The 24,868-nt window shown below is 33.1% G+C and overlaps 1 protein-coding gene across 1 annotated transcript in view; it reads right to left on the bottom strand.

Annotated features, from left to right (window-relative positions):
* Positions 1-6,169: 6,169 nt before the first annotated feature.
* The window catches only part of LOC126839294 (neuroligin-4, X-linked), a 227,393-nt gene continuing 208,694 nt past the window's right edge, over positions 6,170-24,868 (bottom strand). The window contains exons 7-11 of the mRNA XM_050574524.1: positions 13,567-13,718; positions 12,855-12,967; positions 12,641-12,789; positions 8,363-8,909; positions 6,170-7,002 (exon numbers count right to left, since the gene is read on the bottom strand). Of these exons, the coding sequence (XP_050430481.1) occupies positions 6,506-7,002; positions 8,363-8,909; positions 12,641-12,789; positions 12,855-12,967; positions 13,567-13,718 (1,458 nt within the window). The 3' untranslated portion in view covers positions 6,170-6,505. The remainder of the gene's footprint in view (positions 7,003-8,362; positions 8,910-12,640; positions 12,790-12,854; positions 12,968-13,566; positions 13,719-24,868) is intronic.

Here is a 24,868-nt window from a genome sequence, read left to right on the forward strand (position 1 = left end):
CGGACACTCGAATAATCAAAAATATTTGCTACAAATTATTTCAGACATTTCATTCATGTTTTCTACTCTTGAGTTCCTAAGTAACCGTCACACAAACATATCATTCTTCCACACTTTTAAACTTCTAATAACCAACAAACGTCAGACCTTAAGTATCAAAGTACCTTTAGCATTATAGGTCCAGATCCAAAAACTAAAAGATTTGCATCGAGACATTTCATTTAACCTCTCTTTGGACATTTTTATAAGCTCTGCCAAATAGTCGATCAAAAATCAAAATAATGTATTTATCACTCTTCACTTCCTTTCCTTTTAAGTTTTAATATAAACTCTAGACATTTCATTCATGTGATTTACTCTTGAATTCTTAAACACTTATGAACTTCTGTTAAACCACCAGACCTTTAATATACATATTTAATGCATTATGCTGTTGGTTGCAAAACACTTTTTTGAAACTAAGTATGAACTATGATTACTAGATAAAGGTACGATGAATTATAACGGTATACTTTAAAACGTAGTGAGCTGACTCGACACCGTGGCCGGGCACCCCCCTCGGAACTGCTGTGTACAGACATATAACATACTACGTTTAAACAAATTTTGTTTCACAAAGATAAATATTAACAGACATTTAGCTGACTGTCCTCTAGACATTTTTATCTGTTTTCAACTCATAAAATTAAGCGGGATGACGCCGGCCTATATTGATGACGTGGTCTATAATATAACAACTTTTACCAAAGACAATTTCCATTGTACACTTTTTCCCAATGGCCAGCTTCTTATCAAGCCTCTTTAACTTTTTAAAATTTTAATTTAAACTTAATTTTAAACCTGTTACCTCCTCATAGACTGTAGCCTACAAACCTAGGATATTTTTAGTTGGCGGAGCGAGTGAATGCCAAAACACTCGGAGACCTGCCGTCCTTATCAGTTTTCAATACGAATTCCGCCCGCTGATGAGGAACTGGACATTGTTAGTTCATAAAAATTGGTAAAAGTGGTAGCAACCCAAGTAAGCAACACCGGACACTTGATATTTATTAACCGTCTAACTTCTAGACTATTCTTTTCAATTTAAAATTTAAAAAAATTACAGATACATAGCTAGACTTACTCTACACTTAATCAGTACTTAGCTTGCAAATATTTGTCCATAACTAGGTATGAATTCTGATTACTACATACAGCCTACAGGTACCATGAATTATAACGTCATTCCTTTAAGACGTATTGCGATGGCTCGACACCGTGGCCGGCGCAGCCGGGCACCCCCCTAGGAACCGCTGTGCACTGACTTCCACATACCGTGGAATCTGTGACCTCCCCGAAAATACTTTGCAGCGAGGGGACGTGAGCGTGCCCGGCGTAGCCGGGTACAGTACCAGGAATCTGTGACCTACCCGCCCGACTCGGGGTCCTGGGGGCGGAGCCCCCAGCTAGAGCGAAGCTCTAGTAAAATAGATAAAGTAGTAAAATAGCGATTTGGTTTTTAAAGCCCTTGTGTCGATACACTTATTTCGAGTAAGTACATAATATTTTAGCTTAAGTGTTTCGACACCAGGGCAATTGCCCCGAGTTCCCTAACATATTAAACAACAACATCCGTATTAACACAGTACATATTTATTAGGTGATCATTAATTAAGTGTATTAGTATCACTAAGGTTTTCACGAGAAAGGGAATAAACAGGACAATTTTTCTACATAAACTTAAATAACTATTTATTTACAAAACTTAGTCGACGGCCAACCACGGCGAGGATGGCTGAGACGGCGGCTAACAAAATGAATGCGACCACAGGGATGACAGGTTGAATAGATAGAGAGAAAAAACCACGTGATGGGTTCAAACACGGCGGCCGTAGACAACTTATAATTGTAGTGGTCTCCAACATGATAGTACGGCCGTTTTTCCACACCTGAAAGTCTGTAGATATGAGTTCAGTAGAGTCAAACAAGTTAAATATACCTGGGTTCAATATTAACAGAGAGAAAAAAAAAGGAGACTGACTAAGAAATATTATCAACGCGTTGCAGTATGTTGCTTTTTGTGGAAACTAATGAATGTGTTACCTCAGCGTGTGGCCCTAAAGCCACACGGGGCTCGGCAGTTCACCGCCTCCGGACCGAACCGTCGATGGTATATGCAAGTATGGTGCAAGTTCTACCGATGCGGGTTCTACCGGTGCCGCGTCCCACCATTTCTTTTTGGCCTTGAACACGAGAACAATTTTTATTTAAACTAATAACTATTGTGCTGACACTGACAAAACAGCGAGCCCTGGTCGAAGGTGTGTCGTTGAACGTGTCATCGAACAATATGTATGTTCATACGCGTACCTTATAGAGCAGGTAACCGCCGCCAGTTACCGTTAGAACGGCGCCGCCGGCCCACAAAATCTTCTCCGTAGAGCACATGTTTCAGAATATTAGATATAATACTTGAAACGCAAAAACTGTATTTCCAACAAAAATGTCGTTTGCTCGTGAAAAGCTGAAAAACAACTGAAGTCTGAGACGGTTGTTATCGCAGCCGTTTCAGCATAGTAACACACATTTCAGCCAGCAACCAATGTACTCACGACTGGTAAGCACAGTAGTGGTAATTTATTCAATTCAATTGAATTCTAGTATATATATATAAATTATTAACGATACGTTTCGATGGATAAAATACATTTTGAATCGGTTAAATTTTGATGTTAAAATTTTCATTTCAGTATTTTTGTCAACTATAATTGACTATAATTGCATGAACTATTAATATTATTTAACACCATGGATATTGATCAGGAAGTACAAAATAAAACATTGATTCTACTCAACTCAACGTTATGTTAAAAATACAAGGTCACTTTTAAATATATCTGCTTAAAAATATATAACATAGCATCTAATCTATAAAAATGGATCTTGATTTCGGTATTTAAAATGTTTTGCTGTTTAAAATACAAAATTTCCATACACATAGATACTGCAAGATCAACTATCATCAACTAACGATTTCAAATATTGGTTTAATATTCGCCTAATATAATAATAATAATAAACTATGTTTAAATGTAGGTATAACGTTAAAACTAAAAATGAAACTATCAATAAAATGTTGTTATTTATCGTAAAATAATTTTACGAATTATAAAATTGGTTTTATGTAGTATGTAAAAATGAACTTTACTGAAGTAATAAAATATAGAATATCAAATAACGGGATTTACAATTTCCAAATCAAACAACCGATCAATGTTAGAGCAGTCATTGGTTTTTATGAACAATTAAATTATGTGTGGTTTTCAAAACTAATCTTACCACTTACAAGGGCTTTATATAACGCGATCAATCGTTTTTGTAATTACACTTCATGGGAAGGAAACTTTAACTCAGAAGAACTAAAAAGTCCATTATGTTATTGGAACAAAATAATTGGCGAAATCTCGTGGGATTTTAACGATTCAACATGGTCTCGAGTAAATACAACATTTTGTGTAAAGCAAAATCATTTTTTGGAGGTAACAAAAAAGTTTCACCGTTAAAAAACAAAAAACAAAAATTATTACCTATTCCGCGTTTAGATTAGGTGAGCAAAACTAAGAAATACTGTTTTAATAAAAACACGCTTAAATAGTAAAAAAACTAAAAAGTAGAAATTAATTTTCAATATAGAAATCAATTAATAAAAAATTAAAATCGTGTTTTTTTAAATTCTAGTACATACGTGTCTCTATTACTTGAAAACTTTAGGTAAACAACAATGAATACACGTATGTACGTTCGGTTGCCTATCTCTTTTAGTTACATAGTTACATACAAACATACATACAAGTGAAGCTAATATAAGCGTGTTAAAAAGGAATGTTGTTTTGTAAAGTTAATTTATGATCTTTAATTGTACCTAGCACTTGTTTTAAGTTTTCCAACTGTCAATTTTAAACATCAATTCAAAGTTCTATAAACTAAGAATAAAAACACTCCGAAAAAAGAATTGTACATTTTTTATAAAAGATTTTGCAAAAAAAGAAGCCATATTTATCTAATCATTATTGTTATTTTGCACTCATCACGGTTTATGTCATGAACTACTATTTCCAACAACAATCTTAATATTTAAAATGAATTTCTATATCATTGTTATAATTTTTGTGTTAAAGTGGTGTGCAGTGAAACGAAGTGAACCTCTTTTGTTTTTATTTTAATAGAAGAAAAATAAACCCGGATAATGCAAGTAATAATTCAGTTTATTGTTAATGAACCACATTTATTATTTTCACGTTCACAATGATCTCGTTTCGTTTTTTATATTATTAAAAAATATTTTTGGTTTTTTTTACAAAAAGATTTTGAACCTGTACACAAATTAGTTTATACAATTTAATAAATAATGATAATGTTAACGGTACACTAAAAATATAGTCTTGAACGTTAATAGCTAGCAATAATAATAATAATAATATTTAATGGCTTAAAATTACAATTTAAACCACGATGGAGTAACAATTATTCACAAACATTTGAAAGGTAATTACACAATATAATAAGGTATTGTATGTACGGTTTTTTTCTGTACCTAATCATTTTTTAATGTGGAATTATTTTACTGAGTTGACGTCACAAGAAGTAATTGAAAGGGTCAACGGACAAAGGTGTTAACTGACATTTTTGAAATTGTTCAGGAACGCCACTTTTGTAACTAAATGTTGCACGAAAGCTATGGAACTTTTGTACATTCAATAGATGAAATAATTTATAAGAGGAAAAATATCGGTCTAGAGATCCTCTATACTAAATACTATAACGCTATAACCGTTTTATTGATGCAATAAAATGCATTTTCAAAACAATGTTAGCTAACACCTTTATCCGCTGACCCCTTCAATTAAGAAAACAGTGTTGTGCAATACACTTAACCGGTACCTATACATCCGTTTTATAGACATTATACTCTTAGAAGTTTTTCGGAAAAATCAATTATATCTACATTTGTTAAACGTATAGCACAAAACATAACAACGGTCAATGTGACCATATCTGTTAGTTAGAGACCAACTGGGACAATTATTTTATTAATTGGGCATCTCAAATTATATCAAGTCGTATACACATCAAGCCTGGGCGCAATTATATATCATTGAAGCTTTTAGCTAACTCAAATACTAGTACATAGGTTTTGCTGCTTTAAAAATAAAATAACTTACAAACGTTGACACAAAAAAGCCGAAGCAAGAAATCAAGAAATAGTTAATATTGACATAGCATTTTAAATAAAGTTAATGATAAAAAAAAACATTCTAAACCCTGACGAAGATTAAATAGTAACTTTAACTTGTAAATTGACAAATGAATAATACTAGAAACTAATAAATCGCCCAAACTTGATCATAATGTAATTTATTCTTCAATTTACTATTAAAACTAACGAATAAGTGCCATAAAAATGTTCAAACTTATAATGAAACTTTATAATGAAATAATTATTTAAATTACTATTTCTTGAGTGATTTGACTGATATTTATTTTGTGTTGAAATTCGGTTAAACAATATAAAATATATATACCGATTAAATAATACAATTTAACAATCCGAGTTATTGACGATTTTTTTTTTAATTTTCATATACTTTGTCTTTAATCCAATCATTATCGTAGTGAATCTAGTTTCTTTTTTTAATCGCATGCAATTATGTTTTGCATTAGACATTTTTATATATACATCAGATAACATTAATTATTATAATCACCTTCAACGATATATTTCCAAAAGCATACATACTTAATACATCACAAGTTTTAACTATTCGTGACAACCGTCTGGTAACTAGGTTAACATAGTAAAAAGTTGAAACAAACATTTAACATTGCAGGAATTCGGAAACTGTATCCTTTTTCTTACAAAAACAATCATTTATTTCTAATATCAACGTATTGCTCTCACATTTTAAATTATTTCGATAGACGCGAACAAAAAAAAAACAGACAAGAAAAACAACGAGTGTGTTACAAAACGACTTAAAATAATCTTATTTACAATATTATTCAACATAACAGTAGTTTGAAGTATTTAGGTTATTCTGATGAAAGTGTAATAACTCCAGTAAAATAAATTGTAAATTTAAATACATTTCTGTAACGATTCATTCTAATTATTGTAAGTAAAAAAAAATGGAAGTAAAATTTAAAAGAAATCATACATTTCAACTAAGTTAAATCGAGTTATTACTTATGGTTTCATCAGAATAAAATTATTTTATTTTATTTCATGTATACTATACACTATACAATACATGTATAATACACTAATAGAATGTATTAGTCCTAAAATGTAATAATAATAGCGTGTTATGTACAGGGTGCAGTTGTTTTAACGTCATAAGTAGAACAGGTCTCCAGGCTGTCTGGTTGCGGACGATTCGCGGAGTTGGTCGCAAATCCTGGTCAGATCGCTGGCTAGCCTGTCGATTTCGGTGTCCGACGAACGGCGGTGTCCCGCCCCTTTCGATTGTCACACGTGCAGCTCCTCTACCGTTTTGGCCGGATCCGTCGCGGGCGGTGCCTGTGACTGAACCGGCGGCGTCACAGTAATGCACGTGCAAGCCGGCACGGTCGCTTGTCCGTGCCGCCTCAGTGTTCCACCGTGTTGCTGATGGTGATGGTGATGGTGGTGATGTTGGTCCGGACGGAGACACTTGGGCGGCGGCGGTGGACGGGGCAGCGTGGTCGCACTACCGCCGCCGCCGCTTGCACCGCGGTAACACAGCTGAGACACGTCTGCGAATTCAACCGGCGGAGGCTGCGAGACTCGTTGACTCGTGCCGCCGGTACCACCCAGGTGTACCGGTACGACGTGCATGCCACCGCCGAGATCCGGTGGAGCAGGCTGCACCACCTGCGTGGGCGACACCGGCGGAGGAGGCTTTTTCAGTATTGAATGAGGTTGTTGTTGCAGTTGTTGTGACGAGGCCGTTCGAGTTTCCATCATTTGCAGCAACTCGGTTGCTCCTGTAACGACAAAGATTACAATGAGTACGTGACTAAATATTGGGGGAAAAAACTAACACCGGTATAGTTGGCGACACGAAAACTGGCCCGTGACCGACGCGACTCTAGCGGCCGTTTCCCGTCAGTGGTTAAAACAATGGTGGAAATAAATGGCAGGCGGGTGGAAAACTGTTCAGCTTAAGAACCCATGTATCACGGGTGGGGTGTAGTGCGGTGAACAGTTTTCCGCCCGCCATGCCACTTGCTTGCCATTTGTTTCCACCATTATTATAACCACTGGTCACGGGCCAGTTTTCGAGTCGCCAACTATGGTTTAATTTGCAGCGAAAATGCGAGGAGCGTGGTCAGCGCGAGTGACGTATTTACATGCTCGCGCGTTACTTTCATGCTCACTGCCACGGAAGTGGGCTGAATGTAAATGTGGGGTTAGCGCTATTGACAGACTGAGAATAAATGTTTAAAATATAAACATTTTAGTGTAAATTCTTTTGTCGCTCACATGTTTAGAACACTTAATTGGAAAATGGAATGGCATTTGGTTAAACCGTAGATACTGTACGGACAGCACGAAGAAAAAATGTATAAGACGTTTTACTATATTATATTTTTTCATAAATGTGTTATGAAAACGTATGACGTTAAGGTTTTTCTGGAGGGCGAGAAAATTATAGAAGGCGTTCCTTTAACTAACACACATATATATATATACATACATAAATGTTTCATTCTTTTTTTGTTGCATTGTAATAATAAAAAGCCACCACTGTATGCTTTTTAAAAATCCGGCGCGACCGGATGATAACCCGAGTTCGCAATGTTTTGTAGAAACACAACAAACAAAAAATAGTCTCCAGGGTTTCGCAACGATAAAATCCAAATTAGGATCTCACATAAATGTCACGATCGTAAACACCGAGGCAAAAACGTTATTAATGGTCACGTTGAATTGTTCTGGATTTAATATCAGAAACGATACATGGCCGCGATACACACACCCTTTTACAATAATTATTTACGGCAACATTACCATGTTTACCAGATCCGCGAGGATTCGAAATAATAATAACATACATTCTAATGAGTACCTCATACGTGCGATATCATTTTGTTAATCAATAGTTCGGACGAGAGGTCGGCGTTATTAAAAAACGTCCATGTGTATCTATCAACAAGGGATGACCACAGGAAAGCAATTTCGTTAAAAAATACAAGTTAACACTTATAATATTATACATGCAAAAAAAGACCCTTTATATTCTTTATCAGGTTGTACAATAAATTCATTAACACCAAAAGTGTATTGTTTCTAACATTTTCATTTATTGTACTTGAGTCATTAAAATTAGCCAATATTATTTACCTCCGGTAGAGCATAAGTTGCTCATGGGGCCGCCGTTTTCTGTTCGTTTTTTCATTTTCCTCATCCTGTCTGCCTGTCGGTCGTTTTCGCCATCGCCGTCCACCGAGTCTCTGCTGTCCCGTCGACCGCCGCTGCCGCCCGTCGACTTGTTGTAGTAAATGACGGCGAATATCATAATGTTCAGGAACAGCAGCGAACAGCCAATGCCGATGGCCACGGCCAGCGCCAACGGGAACGACGCGTAGCCCGGGCCGCCACCGCCGTCGTCTTGTCCGTCGGCCGCCGAAGACCGACCGTCGTCTTTGTCGCCGGCCGCCGCGTCCTTGAGTTGTCTGTCGTCGTCCACTCCTGCGCCGTCACCGCGGTCCGAAGACGACGAAGACGCCACGACGACCGGCGGCGGCTGTAGTACAGTCGTGGTAGTGTTCTCCGAACCGGTTGCACTACTGGTGGTGGAATTCTTGTTGTTCCCAGGCTGTTGCATAAGTATCGGGGGCTGTGCCCCTCTGTAGTACACGTCCGGCAATCTAGTCGTCCGTTCCGCACCCTAAAAAAAAAAAAGGACAGTGAAAATAAAGGGAAACAAGTTTTCACACAGTGGATACTTAACAAAGGAAGTTTTACTCAACGACTACATAGTTTTCACGAACCCAACTGAAAATTGTTGTCTATTCAGTTATTGACTGAGTAAATAATATAAATCCAAAATTTAGGGTCACTCAGATAAGACTAGCTAGCCATTGTCTCAGAAGAATTGATGTTTACTACAGTTTTACTTAATTTTACAAAAAATAAAAAAAACTATAACGCTTAATTTAACATCCTTTCAAGATTTTATTTCCTCTACTATTACTTTAAAACACCACCGATCTAGAATTTAAAAATGGCACCCTTCACTTGTTTTAAACTTCTCTCGAGCAACAATTCTCGAAACTATCATGGTTTGAAGGTATAAAAGGGATGAGGAAGGGCGGGGGTAGGGGTTGTTATTGTTAAGGTACAATGTTGCCCGTCTGGACGTTGAATTTTCAAAAGCATCAACTTTTTAGCAATTAGTCGGATAAAAAAAATGTTCAGGCACCAAATATTTTTTTAATCTTAAAAATATAAATAAAAAGTAAGTGTAGGAGTAATTCATTAAAAAAAAAAAATAGTATTCATTTTAGTGAAAAGGAAGTTCGTGCAAAATGGAAAATGTTATCCGAACAGCCTACACAGGTACACAATATAATCTAGCAATTTTCTACGTTTATCTAAAAATAGCTAGGACATGTAACGTGAAGCCACTGTATTATTATTAAAACTAATATGATCCACGTGTAGAATCTTTCCATTACAAAAAATCAAATATTTGACACTAAATTGAATCTTTTAAAACTGAAATTAAAAATAATTTATCTAGTTAAACATGTTTTGATATTGTAAAACCAATGAAAAAAAACCTTATTAGTTATTTTACCTACCTACATATTTAGTTAGGTAAGGTCAGTTAGGGTGAATACTAAATAGCGATTGTAAATTTGCCCTTTGTATAAATGTTTTTGATCTTATGTTGTTTATGCGCTTTTAATAAAACTTGAAATACTTTTTTTGGTTTTTCTATAAAAAAAACTTGTAATATTGATAACTTTTTATTCATTCCTAGAATTCTAAGATAGTTTAATTAAATCGTTCGGAACCAATACATTTTAAATTATTGTTTTACTCATGTGAAACTGGTATAAATCGATATTTCTTCCTTTTACATTATGTAAATATGTAAAAGGCAAATGTATGCTCACTTGACTCTACACTTAAATTTCATGAAGAATTTTACCCCACTCGATAGTTACCGGACTAACATTGGATTAAAATTTGGAACACTTGTAAAAGTGATTTTTCAAAAAATATAATTAAATCATTTGTTTTCTCATTTGTAGAATTATGTACATTTATTTGAGTTTGACTGAATGAATAAAAAAAATCTATCAGTTTTATCCATATACTTAGAAATACAATAAGAAAATATCCAATCAGAATATAATATACGTTAGAAAAATATCAATACACAAGTGTCAAAAATTATCTTGAATAATTGCTTTTTCATACACAAAAAAAATCTAAAAATATTATATTAATTTTTAATAGTTATGATGTCAAAGTTGTTTTAATATATTATATTATAAAAAAAATTACTATTGCGCTTACAACTATGCTTATTCATTGTGTAAAATGGCCCGTACAGGAATTCGAGTCCCTGGGATAACCCGATCACAGAAATTCTACTACTTAGATCCTGTAAGAATTAAGTGATTAGGAAATGACCCATTAGGGAAAGCCATGTATTTGGTTAATAGCCTATTAAAGTGTGATGAGCCTAATTTACAGCTTTTCTGGTATTGCGTATAATACATAATATTAGTAGTGATTAATTTATATATTTTTATAAATATATGTATGTGTGTGTGTTTATGATTATTATTTTGTCAAAAGCCATAGGCGTTTGTACCTTAAATAAATAAAAATTAAATTCGAATTTAAGTTATATTTAAATGGAGTACAATGTATTCCCCCTTCCTCCCACAAAAAAAAAAAAAAAATAACATTGGCGTTTTTTTAAACATTTTACAATCACTCGTTGGAATTCGTTCTAGTTATATTTAACAAGACAAAACATTTTTATATTGAAGCCATACGGTGTAGCGTTTTAAATAATTTTTTTCGTAGAATGTCCACCGAATGAGATGCGTACAAAATCAAGCACCCGGACTCCAGGAAAATATATTTTCAAAAATGCAATCAGCATAACCAGCTTATTTAGTCCTGGCTACGGTAGGTCGGCATAATCGATTATCAGATGTGGGGGTGGGGGGAGGGGAAATGCCAAAAACTGTTTACCCCGGCGATGATGGTAATAATAACAACAACAACAACAATGATTATTGTTTTAACAACGACCGCGATGGCTGTTAATGAATAATAATAATGTTCAAACCGGACGCCCGGCTCAGCGTCGCATCGGTTCATAAATCATGTTCTTATTGTGCCTTAGTCGGTTGGCAAACTTCTAAATACTTCCGTTTGCTCTATTTAAGAATAAGCTGACGCGACTTAAGAATGTGCGCCAACGAAGCTTGGGCAACTAACTTTTAAGCGTTCGGTCGTCGGCGCAAACACTTCTAAACAAACATATAGTTTACGATAAACCTCGGGTCGGGTTCTCTTATTATTATTATTATTATTTATAGTCCACACCGAGTGGCAAGACGTTCGCGTTTGCTTGAAAACAATATTTCCCTATTGACTCGCCTGCTTCAATCGACCCATCATGGCCGTATCGTCTGATACCCGTCCCGGCCGCGAACACAGCGACTATAGCTGGTGTTTGTTTCGATTGAAATACCTCCTTAGCGTTATCAATACGAAGCGTGTCTGACGCTCCGCATCACCAGAGGAATGTGGCAAATATTTCGTAAGGTGTACTATTGTGTTCGGCTGTTTGTTATTTTCGTTATTATTTGTGTTCCATTTCTTAAGAATTTAATTTAATCTCTATCGCGTTACTTTGGCGCAGTATTAACGGACGGAATTTTACTTTTAAAGATATTTTATTGAATATCTTTATATTGTACAAAAGTATATTATTATACGTTGTTTAAATAAATATTTTTAAAAAAATCATCTGATGAAACTCGCACGATGATACTACATTACAACGGTGCGTGTTTAGGTTTTAGTTTAACTACATTTAATATTACAAATATTATATACTCTTAAGAAAAATGTATTTTTTAATGCTTTTGCACTCTCGAAGGAAATAAAACGTCATGCTCGCATCATATAAATCTGGTAATATATCAATATGTGTAATTTAAATAATTAAGTGCATGCGATACAACCATCGATTTTTTACAAATATTAATTAATATGACTTGATTTAGTGTACTAACTAAATAATTATTGCGTTGAAACATATTTTTTAAAAATTATTTTGAATAAAATGGCTATCTTGAAAAAAAATTAAAAAAGTAAAACAGGTAAGTGCAATAAAAACCGCGGTGCTTATAGCGCAAATGAGTATAATATTACTATATTAAAAGTAAAAAAAATCCAAAATATTCACTAGAACAAAAGTTATTTAATTTGTCAAATCTTTGTGGGCCACCCTGCATTATAATCTGTTCCAGATTTAGTGTAAGACAAATTAATTATGCAGTAATCTTTATTATGCCTTCGTTATTCTTAAAATTAAATACTTTCAATAATGTACCTAATTACTGATTAAAGTCTAATACATACGGGTTTAAAAGTCATTCCTTGAAGGTCGGTCTGAAACATGTGATGGGAATATGGAACATCTTCGCCGGGCTTGTGAAGCTCAGGCACCAAGTTCAACCAAAAAGACAGTCTGTGCGCTCTGTAATGACTCTTCAACTTGGGTTTAGTATCTAAAAACGAACGTTGAAATAATTGTTTTTTATGTAGTCGAATTGTTTTATTAGTACACACTAACCTAAACTCAAGTATTTCTTGTGCACGGTTTCGTATGCGGTCCATTCTATGTTCTTGAACCGGCCGTGTTCTTGTTTGTGCAACATATCTTGGTCCTGGGGTTCGTTTGGATTTCTAAAAACCAATTTTACACTTACGTTATATTGTAATGATTTCGGTACAAATGAAATAGGTAAATTTTTCGATAATGTCAACCATTAGTTTATAAACACCTAGTTCCATGAAACTATCCTTTTCCATACCAATCAAATTCAGTAGCAAAATTATTTTTAGGTAGTTTATTGTTGGTTTTACTGTATAGCGTCATTGATTATTTGTAATCTACTAAAATGTTTATGATAACCGTATGTGTCTTGGAATGCCCGCTGGTATTTAAAGAGTAAGTTCCATACCATATAACGAACCATGCGGTGCAGTAATAAAAACGGGGTCCATTCGAGGCAAAACGATAAAATATCAATGAATCTCATTTAAAAGACTATGTTCATTTGACATCATTATATATTTACCGAGTATCCGAAGTGCACAGGGATATATGTGTGTCGAATAAGAACTACTTGTCGGTCGGTACATGGAGTAGAAAATAAGTAATATAATAAATAAATAAAAAGAGTATGTCGAACGCTTCGGGTGTATTATATATGTGTATTCGGTGAGTAACTAACGCCGTATCTTCCTTTTGATTTTCATGTTATGCTAATAAAATATATTACCCCGTCCGGGCGAAATTACTCCAGTAAATAACCGCGGCTTCGGAGAGCAGGATTTCTGACTTTGTGTAATTCTTTGGAAAATGCATCAATCCGCCCACCAGAGGAGCGCCGAATATGTACGGTAGTTCTTCGCCGTGGATACAACCTTGTCTCTGAAACAGTAAGAGCAAAAAAAAAACTTAAAAAATGATTGTCATTTGTGTACTTGGAATTTACACTTCGGTACTTAGTCTAAGACGAGATAAGGGCCACGTTGACTAGATTCGGATTAAATAGACGGGGGGGGGGGGGGAGAAAAGACAGTGCTCGAACCCATTAGGTCGGTGCTTTTAAGATGTACCCGACAAAATAAAATCGATAACCTTATTTTCGTTGTGTTTAACATTTTCTCTGGTTTCATTATTAAGACCGGTGAGGTGTTCTATTTTTTTTTTTTTTAAACAAAACTATTACTCGGTTAAAGATTTTTTGGGAAAACCGTTTGGATAATTGTCTAGTATACAGTTGATGAATGCACAATTTATTTATCTGTACAACTATCTTAAATTCGTTTACCGTCCTTGAAATTAAAACTTACAGAGAAATTACTAAATTCTCCAAGGATTTTCTATGAATTAATAAAGTTTATCTAATGGCGACTAATTTGTAACGATGACTACTCTAAGTGCGGTTATTACTTGTCTTAGAAAAGTTTAAATGGAGTTTTCTCAGTGTCATAACTGTGTGTATCGTTAAGGATAAAACTGTCAACTCTATCATCTACAGTACTATATAACTCCTGTAGGTGAAATGGAATCCAACCTATTGCAATACATTTTTATGATCTCAAAATCCTCCGACTGAATCACTAAGATATTGAACGTTATCGATTGACGTCTTCCTTAAAAAATATGAGTTTTTACATTTAGCAGTATGGAATCATATTATATAAAATATTATCAGAAAATTGCAGCAAATATGATCGTCTTAAGGATTATATACCACCAGATGACGGGTTCATCAAGTTCTAGTAGTGCTAAGCAATTGAGAAAAATAACTAAAAAGTTTGCCGGTTGAAACAAATACCAAAAATCTTATTTTCAATATATAAATGTATTGTTAACAGATTAAATTTTAAGAATATAGTGTTATTGAAATGGCTAGTTGGTATATTATACCACATCATAGTAATAAATACAGGAGTATTCTTAAATATATACTTATTTTTTTTTTTTTTAGTTTTAGGGTTATGCAAAAGCCTCACTAAACTTAGATCATCAAATCAAATACTATATTTTCATATCAGTAACTGGAATATTTGAGATTCAGGCTATAGCCTGATGTTTTAATAAATAGGTTAGGTAAAAATTAAGACAATGTGTATAAGTTGAAATATAAGCAGAGTTGGGCATTATTCAAATCAATTATCTTGGATTTGGTCGAATAAACATTTTTTCCGAATAAATTACTACTACTATAATAATTGCTACTATTCATTATTCGAATACAAAATGTCCAACTCTGCGTATAAGCGAATCCAATCGTCGAGTTAGATACTATAAACAATCTAATTTAATAAACACGACAATGTTATACTTAATAACCGAGGGCAAAATAATAATCCTGATCAGTTTCCTAGTAGTACCGGGAAGTTGGGGAGTTATTAGAAAGTTTGTTACCCGGTATCCAACAGGAAACCAATGAGACAACCCCAACTGCCGAATGTTCTTAGTTGTGAACTTATTTATGTTCCTAGCCTTCCGGTACTATTAGGGTTATTTAGTTTTGATTTTATATAATTTGCACGAACATGTTCACCGTCGTAACAAATTTTGAGATAGTACTGGTTTTATTTTTTTTGCTATCAGGGCAGCTTATAGATCTTGAACCGTATCGTACACCAAGTTACTTCGCGGAATGATCTCGAGGTAAAACGCCATTATTATTCCTTATAAGCGGTGGAATCTGTTTATTTACAATTTAAGGCGTAGTTTTTCGGCTCAGGGTCTGAAAATTGCAATGATGATAGTTAATATAGTCAATTTTCAAATTTTCAGTACCACCGTAATATAACACTTATACAACAACATGCAAATTGCAGTTCGTCATAATGTACACGGTTGCTCCACACACGGTAGAGGATCGATTTGCTACGTTATTACTTCAACGGAAGACGTCTGTCGTTTCGCGGTAAAAGCAGCATAGACAACTTGCCGGTTTTGAGTTATCTCGATTTGTATCATTTCTCCTCGTGTATAAATAAATCAATGTTTGGAATTTAAAAGACCCGCTCTTTCGTACACGGCGTTAAACGATTTATGTTTGTGATGCTCGTCTGATTTAGTGTTCAAATGGAGCGAACCCATTATCTACCGGGTGTGTGGTACCGGTGTATGGTTGTCGTGGACGAGTGAAGCGACAGTGCGTTTTCCAACTAACCGACGAATTTCCGTGTATCGTCCTTTGCCGTTGAGTTTTCCAGATTTAATTATCTGATAAGTGTAATACGAAAAATGCCAAATAATCATCCCGAGACGTCCGGACTCGGTGACCGATCGAAAAATAACTTTCAAATCTCACACGATATCATATGTCCCAGATGTCTTGTAATGAGACGTTTTCGAACAACAATAAATCGATAACATCTATGGTAGATAACACGTGCTGTATGGCGCAAAGGTTTAATACAACAAGGAGATTTCAGAGAAGGATAAAAGTCGGGTACACGCTCGGAGAGCAAGTGGATCGGTTTTTGTTAAAACGGCATATGTTACATTTTTTTTGCACCGTTTAACTAGTATAAACTCGAATTTAATATTTTTACAGTATTGAAATTTGGTACAAATGTCGAGTACCATGCACATAAAAAAAATGATTTACAAAGTTACCACATTTTGAAAGTTATTCAGTTTTTTTTATCATTTCCCAAAAGTTCACCTGTTGAAGTATGTGCCATTTTAACAAAAAGCGATTCAAGTAGAAAGAATGTATGTATTTGGAATTAGTTATGCAACAGAATGTTGGAGTTGAAGTTGTGGTGAGTAGCATAAAGATTGGTCGAATGAAGTGGAAAAAAGGTAATTGATTCAAAAATGTTTATAAGCAAATAGAGAGACTAGCAATGATGTAGGTATGGAAGTGAGTGTTACTAATGTTACTTTGGCCCCGAATATGAGAGAGGTAAAATTAAAAAAAGTGAGCTTGAACGTTTTTGAGCCAACAATTGACATGGTTAGTTAAATAGGTCAGCTACAAAACAATACGTTTAATGTTAATACCAAAGAGCTAAAGACTTTTCAAAACTTACAACTTTTAAGAACTTACATGGGATAATCTTGCCTACGTCGAAATATATTAGAGGTTCTTAACAGCTTGACGGCTAATCGTATCACTAAAATGAACTAAAAGTTGATCAGATATGAAAAGAAAAAATATCTTCAATTTATTTTAATTCAATTCATACCGTAAAGGATTTAAGTAAGAAAATATTATTTGTATTGTTTAGGTGTAAAGCTTTTTTATTTATTTTATTTGATTTATTTGTTCATCATAAGGATGATAACGCCCACAGGGCAAACAGTAGAGATAATTGTAAATAACATTTACAATAAGTTTGTAAATATAAAGACAGACTGTCGTTAGCGCTGAAGATGACAACATTGTTGTCGAAATACGTATACGTGGAGAGTGTATTATTTTATGGTAAAGGGGGTTTTAAATATTTTTTTTTTTTTTTTATTAATGGTAAAGACTTCAATTACATGATTATTAGCCTAGAAGTTAATGTACAATAAATTTAGGAATTAGAATAACATGATATTTATAGTTTATGGCTTGTATTTACATTGTGAAAAAATTTGATGATTTCAGTGTTGTTTTCTTCTTTGAATGCTTGGTGAAGTGTGAGAGGATTGTTGAGTTTCTTTCGTGCTTCTCTATATTTGGGGCAGTTGATGATTATGTGTTCTATCGATGATATTTGCTTGCAAGTGTCGCATACTGGTGCTGGTTCCTTGTTGATAAGGTATGCATGGGATAGGTGAGAGTGGCCTATTTTAGCTCGGGTGATGTTTGTTTCATCTCTTCTTTTAATGTTATGGGGGTACTTCAATTTTTTAACGTTTAGTTTTACATTTCTAAGTTTATTGGAAAGAGGAAGGTTTAGCCAAAAAAATTGCCATTTTTCCATTATTTTGTGGTAAATTATGTTAAAGGTTTCGGGTGAGGTTAATGTCTGGATTTTTGTGGAGAGGGGGGATGTGGTGGCTTCATATGCTGCCGTGTCTGCTTTCTCATTTCCGGGTATTCCTATATGAGATGGGACCCACATGAAACATATCGATAAATTTGTTTCAGATATAAATTTCTGAATGTGTTGAACAAGCTCATTCTTGGCATAGGGGTTATTTTATTATATATAACCATAAGTTGCTCAAGTTTTTTTAAATCCATAGACATTTTACAAATTATACTTATTCTTTTTTTTTTTTTAATAAGCTAGTTTGACTTATTTTTTATTTTATAATTTCGGTCTTCCTCAGTTGCAGGAACGTTAAAAGGTAGCATACATGTAGCTACGACTTTATGTTGCTCGGAGAGACAACACTCGGCGCACTCGCACATTTGTTTCTTATCGAACGTTTATGCGTTTTAGTTAAATTGAAGTGGGTTCGATGAAAACACACTCTTGGAATGTTTCCACTTGCCAGCAGTGTAATCGATTGTAGACAATACGCGCAATACTCGTATGCATTTAAGGGTGGTAACAGGCAGATAACGCGGCTGACTCTTATGGTAAACCCCGGTGCGGCGGTAGTTGGGACGATTTCGCTAAAAGCACAACTTGTGTTGTCAGTTATCCTCGGCGAGTATTTGCTCGGAGAAATATAGCCTCGCGGTAAGATAATGCACAGAAGATTAAAGGAAAAAACAACAATGAGCCTGTAAAAAGTAACGATGGGGTATACCGTAGCACACAACAGGACCGTTGCATTTTTTAACATTGCGCAAAATTTACATTTTCGCCCTACACGTTTTTCTGTATACATTGTTTCAGCGGCTTTTACAGTTTTTTTTTTTTTTTTTTTTAGAGACAATTTCTCTCTGTACCGGTAATTTCCATTCTTTTGTACCGCCGTGACGGCTCTGTTTAAAGGCTTTGCCGGAAGTTCGTTATGGAACCGCATAATAAACTGATGCGCGCCCAACTCATTCGGATGAGAAGCTTCAAAACGATTTTTCCCGGGTTTTTTTTTTTTTGGCAATAACTCGCTTTATCCGCGACGATGACGATAAAAATATTATAATTTGTCCCTTTTTAAAATATTGTTTCGGATAAACTCAATTAGTAATATACACATGATGTAGATATCCTTTTTGTTTATTTTTTTATAGTTTATTATTTGTTTGTCGCCCAACTACAGAATACATTTTACAACTTTTGATGATCCCATATGGTCTTTATGATATAAATCGTTGGTTATTTATTAATATATTATTTTGCCAACAAGCGACCGACGGGGTTTAGTTCACATTACTGTTATTAGCTAACGTTACCAGACTTGTTTATTTTGGAAGTTAAAAAAAAAATCGTACAAACGGATCAATCCCTATAAAACCGTATAATAACAATGTTTTTATTTATTGGAAAATCATAGAAACCACTCTGCAAACAAATACCAAAGCATCAACAACAATAAAAATATTTTTATTGTTTTACAATTGGGTACAGTTAATATTATATATTACAAAGAAAACAATAATAATCATTAAACCTTGGCAGTTTTTTTTAACGACTCCTAGACCTATTTTTAACCATGGACTATTGTTGGTGCATTTAAACGGGGAGAAAAAAACGTTTCAGAGAAAGTTTACTAATAACATCGACGTAATGGACATTTCGAACAGAGTAGTTTTTTTATTAAATTTAATTCCCCGTTATCGTACCGGCAGACAAAAGTAACAAAAAGGTACATTGTATACAACATGCCGCTTTCATCATTTGTCCTTGATAAAAGTCGAAAAACATAATATTAGGTTGATAGTACCACGATAGGACATGAATAAGATTATTCTCAAAATTGCATTTTTTTTTTCTAATCATTCCAAACGGAAATGATGTGTTTTCATATTGGACAAATGAATCAAGATAGAGTTATCATTGTATTGTATTTTATGATGAGTTTTCTTTCCGCCAAAACCATGTGCCACGATATTATGTTGTGTGAATATTATTCGCAACACTACTTTTTATTACACAAAATGTCGAAATTCGGTATGGTTTATAAGTATCTTATAAATCATAAGATACACTAAAATATATTATTTATCACTGTTTTTGTTATTTAATGAAATGTTACGATTTTACGAATATTGTTATTATTATTTTGAATCGGAATACTTGAAAATTTACTTCAAAAATAATAATACGGCGCACGTATAGATGTCATATTTAATTATTTAACGACCACGACAGGTTTAGGAAGGATCAATTAAAATTGCGACACTAGGGAATTTATGTCCAATCGTTGATCAAATATAAATTATTAATATATTTTTTTTTTATGCAGAACTATGCGGATGCAAACTTCATTATACAAATGTCAATAGTGCTTTGCAAAACGTAATTGCGAACTATATTATACAATAAATAATTACATTACACGCATATTGTACAGTAGTGTATCGCTGCAACCCTCGTAATGACTTATTTACGGTTCATCGATAATGCTGCAAGCAGACGCCAGTATTTTTTAATGGGTAATTAAAAAAAAAAATCATACTATGTACTATACAATAATAATGTTATTAATACTACAGCAGTTAGCTAGCTTGGAATCGAATAATCATTTTTCATAACTTTACGATAAAACCTAATTACTATGTTCTATAAACAACGAGAGTTTGAAATGTATTTCAACCATAATGTATTCCAAATTTATCAATAGTCATTTAACCTCACATAATATTTTTTTTTTCAGGAAATAAATAATTACTAGCTTCACTAGTCATCGTAGAACATCATACTCTCATACACTATAGAATAAGCGCTTTTGAGGTTTTTTAATTTAATTAATACATTTAAAAAACAAATGAAAATTTTTTAATACTCTCACATTTGTTTAACAAGTTTTATGTGTATGCTTTCTACAGCAAAAATATATATTTATAATAATTGGCCTTAACCTTTTTGCCGTAACACCAACAAATTAACACAGATGCCAAATATTCCAATCCTGTTTTTTTTTTTTACTACCTCATCAAATATAGGTCAAATTGTATAATATTATTCATCAAATAATCAACATTTATTTTCGATTTTAACCCATTCAGTTCCTATGAAACCATGAATATCTATAAGCTGTTAGCTGTTAGCTATAGCTTATAAACCATTAGCTGTTATTTACAACAAAATGGAATATACGGAGTCACGATAACAACAAAACCGGCGCTTCGGTTATGCAATTTCGATGTACGCTTTAGTGTAATGTCTACTCTCGCGTTGCCGTTTACTCCAAACATTACTTCCAATCTAAACGTTTTAGATGAAAAAGCTTTCAAATTATTCAAAAGCAAATGATTTACCTTTCTTTTGGTAAGGTCATAAAACTTATATAAATATGATACATATTTTAGTACTAAAATTATTGTGGGCAGTATGAGCTATGTACATAATGATTTGACAAAAAGTATTTTTTTGAGTTATCGATTACTCCATATTAAAAAAAAAAACAACAACCTCGTTGTTATTTATTAGGTCTAGGGTTTTCATAGGTCAGTTATAAATCGATCTGACACCGTGTTCATAAATCTTTTGATCAAATATGTTCAGGTCCATTTTCCGGTTTAATTTACTATTATTGTATTATTATTCTCAATTTGAACTACGTCACGGAGTTAATGTTACTATTAAATTATGCCAGTAAGAGCGAGTAGAGGAATTATTTGCATCAAGCTATACGGTCAAAACAATTACAATGTTCACCAACAACAATGAGATAATAATTCAATTATTTTCAAACAAATAAACGTGTCCTAGCTATATTAGTTTTGTATACAAATTTAATAATACTTCAATCGAGCATCTATAATGTACTTTTGGTAAATTTTTATTGTTTTAGACAATAAATTATCGTTTTATGGTTCTACGTTGCGCTATGCTTATTACAGTATTTGTGTTGTATTATTGCTATTGATCCTGCGGGTGTTCTATCAATAAAACATTAATTGAAAACAAAATAGTCTATATTTTGTTATTTTAGAAGAAAAAATAATTTGTTTTATGGCGCTGTTGTTTTTAAGCTCAGTAACAAACTCAAGGTAAAGCGGGTACATCAAAGAACCTAACCGAATGTAAAAAATATATATATAAATCCTTTTTTTATAATAATCCTGGGGATACAGCTTTAATGGGTCTTTTTTAACACTGATTTGATTTTGTTTCATCGAATACCCTTTCAAATATTTGCACAATGTTTAATAAATAAAAGGATTTATATATAAATAAGAAAAGGCACAAAAGGAAATGCTCAAATAAAAACTGACGATTTTCAGGAATGAATTATTTGAAAGTATGTAACAACAAATAATAAGAAAACGGGTTTTGTCAAGCTTGTGGATGCATTAGCCATAGTGTTGTGACAAAGTTTAATCCTAGACAACAATTTTATTGAACCAACAATTATGATAAAATACTTACAAAACTGTACAAACAAACATAAATTTACAAATAGAAGGTACTAAAATGCGGTAGGTTTTCAACTCGGGGTCTTCTTTTTCTACAAAGAAAAATATGTTGATTATTAAAATCCAAATAAAATGATTGCCATCATTCCGCCATAATCTTGTTACGCCATTTTCAGACACGGACTATATAGAAGTGGTAATGCTTATGGTTCGCAGTATTTTTTTTATTATTATTTTAGTTTTTTCTATTTTTGTTATTACTATTTCAACTCAAAGAGTATCCGCATTGTCGAATTACCATCATATCACATTGCATTGACACAGCGACAGTGCGACAAATAAAAGAAGTAGTGGAATGGAACAGAAGAAGTATGAAGAATAGAAAGACCCGGAAGCCACGATTTTTATTCTCTCACGCTACCTCGATTCCTTTTCCGTGTATTGTGGATTTTATTCATGCGGTTCAGGTTGAAATTACTACCGAACAATGGGATAACGACGATAAAGCTTTAGTCCCTGCCTAAGCACATGACCTGTACTTCCTTTTTTAGACACTCATATATATTTATATATAAAAGAAAGAACGAATGAGTTATTCAAAAATGTATGCTATACTTTGTTTACTTTCCAACTTATCAAAGAATCGTTTTATAATTCACTGGGTACATTTTATGTAAAGATAAAATTAAAATACTATCTAACGATACATCAGATTTATAACACGTGTTATTCCTTATATTATAAACACTCAAAATAATAATTTTAATCATCATAATATTATAAAATTTAGACATTTGAAATAAAATGCCTGACATAGGTAGGTATGTTTGTAAAACAAGAATATTTTATTTCAATTGTCTGTTCGAATAATATATACGATTTTATGTGAAAGAAAATAATGGTAACTTATTAATCTATCAAGATTATATTATTATTTATTACAGCTGCTTTTATGTATCTTATAAAATTAATTTTAAGGAGATGACACTTTTCCTGTGTGTATACACTCGACAAATGGAGAGACAGATAAGAGTGTGGCGCTCGCTAACGTCGTTCCATTATCGTTAAGACTCTTGTGTAACGGTACTCCTTAAAATTTAGTAATATTTTACTATGACAGTTTCTAATTTAGCATTATTATACTCAATCTCCGTAAAATATTGTATAGAAGGAGGTTTGTTTCCATTTATTAGCCAATCAATAATAATCTTTCGTGAAATATGAATTGGGGTTATCCATAGTAGTTTTATCAAAATAAATATTTTGGTTTGACTAAAAGTAAGTTTCAATATTTAGGTAAAATTATTATTTTAAAATTTAGTTTTGTTGCGTTGCAATTTGCATTATTTAAAAGTCTAATATCACATAACATAAATATTCGATATTCCTACTAAAAGCGTATAAAATTTAATGAAAATTACCATTATTTTCTGATAACCATTTTCGGTTTCTTAAACCGGTTAAAAAATAGGTGGTTGATCCAAACACGGTTTAGGCATTCAATTAAGTGTTTTGCAACCCAACAAAAAAATATTTAAATTAGTCACAAAGCTAATTTAAATTTGTTTTATAATCAACTACACAGAAAAAGTATTAATTGTGTTTACCGGTGATTTTATTAAATATGCCCAATTTATTATATAAATTCATTGAATAATATTTTGACTGAATTAAAATTAGGTTCTGGTATTTTATATTTAGTACTTTATTTGTACCACGAAAATTGTTGGTTATAACTAAAGAATTTTGTATGTTTTAATTACTATAAACAATAAATGAAATGAATTATTTAATTAATTTTGTATTTTGTATAGTATAAAGTATGATCTTCATGTACTTTAGTAACAAGTGTAAAACTCTCCTTTTTGGAATTAGGCCAAGTGGGTAGGATATTTTTTTTGTTATTCTCTTACTGAGTGACTTATATGACGATTCTTTTGTAGCAAGCCGTTTTACTCGATATTCTATTATATTTAAAACCAAAGTGTTTTTTTTTTTTGAGTATACAATTATTTTTTGACAACCAGTCAACAAGAAATATTCCCATGTGGATCTTATAGCCAGCACAGTGTTCATGTCTATCTGACTGTCTCAAGATATAAGTTTCCTATTTAAGTTAAAAAATACGATTAAAATATAAAAAAACGATACAGCTACAAGAAACTGCGGTGGGGCAAATGAAAGATCTTATAAACATGTTTTTGCAATAAAAAGTTGAATTAAAATTATCTATTCAATATAAGAGCATTAGAGTTTAGAATAATAACTTTCTTAATACGCCAGCTTGAACATTTAACAATATGTATATTTTAAAACATACTATAAATGTGTCAGTAAATTATTCTAATTTAACACATTCTACTAATTTAACTATACTTTACTATATTGGTAATTTATCTTTCTGTTACGGTATCTTCGAAAGCCAAAATGTACTCCGGACCTAGAGAAGTAAACGTTGTTGTTTCATATCTATACTATTATGTTTAATAGTCATTCTGAGACTATCATTTTCATATGGAGGAATATTTTCAAAAATCGTACCTTATCTGGGACAAAATAAATCGAAATGTCGACGGTGCGAAACGGGCGTGCGTTCACACGCTGGCGTTTCACGTGGAAACTATACTATTGTTATTAC

The sequence above is a fragment of the Adelges cooleyi genome, unplaced genomic scaffold (assembly GCF_023614345.1).
Source record: "Adelges cooleyi isolate 19-005CV unplaced genomic scaffold, UGA_ACOO_1.1 ACOO_flye_CR_arks_rails_tigmint_CR_PRNA_30, whole genome shotgun sequence".
In the NCBI taxonomy this organism is placed as follows: domain Eukaryota; kingdom Metazoa; phylum Arthropoda; class Insecta; order Hemiptera; family Adelgidae; genus Adelges; species Adelges cooleyi.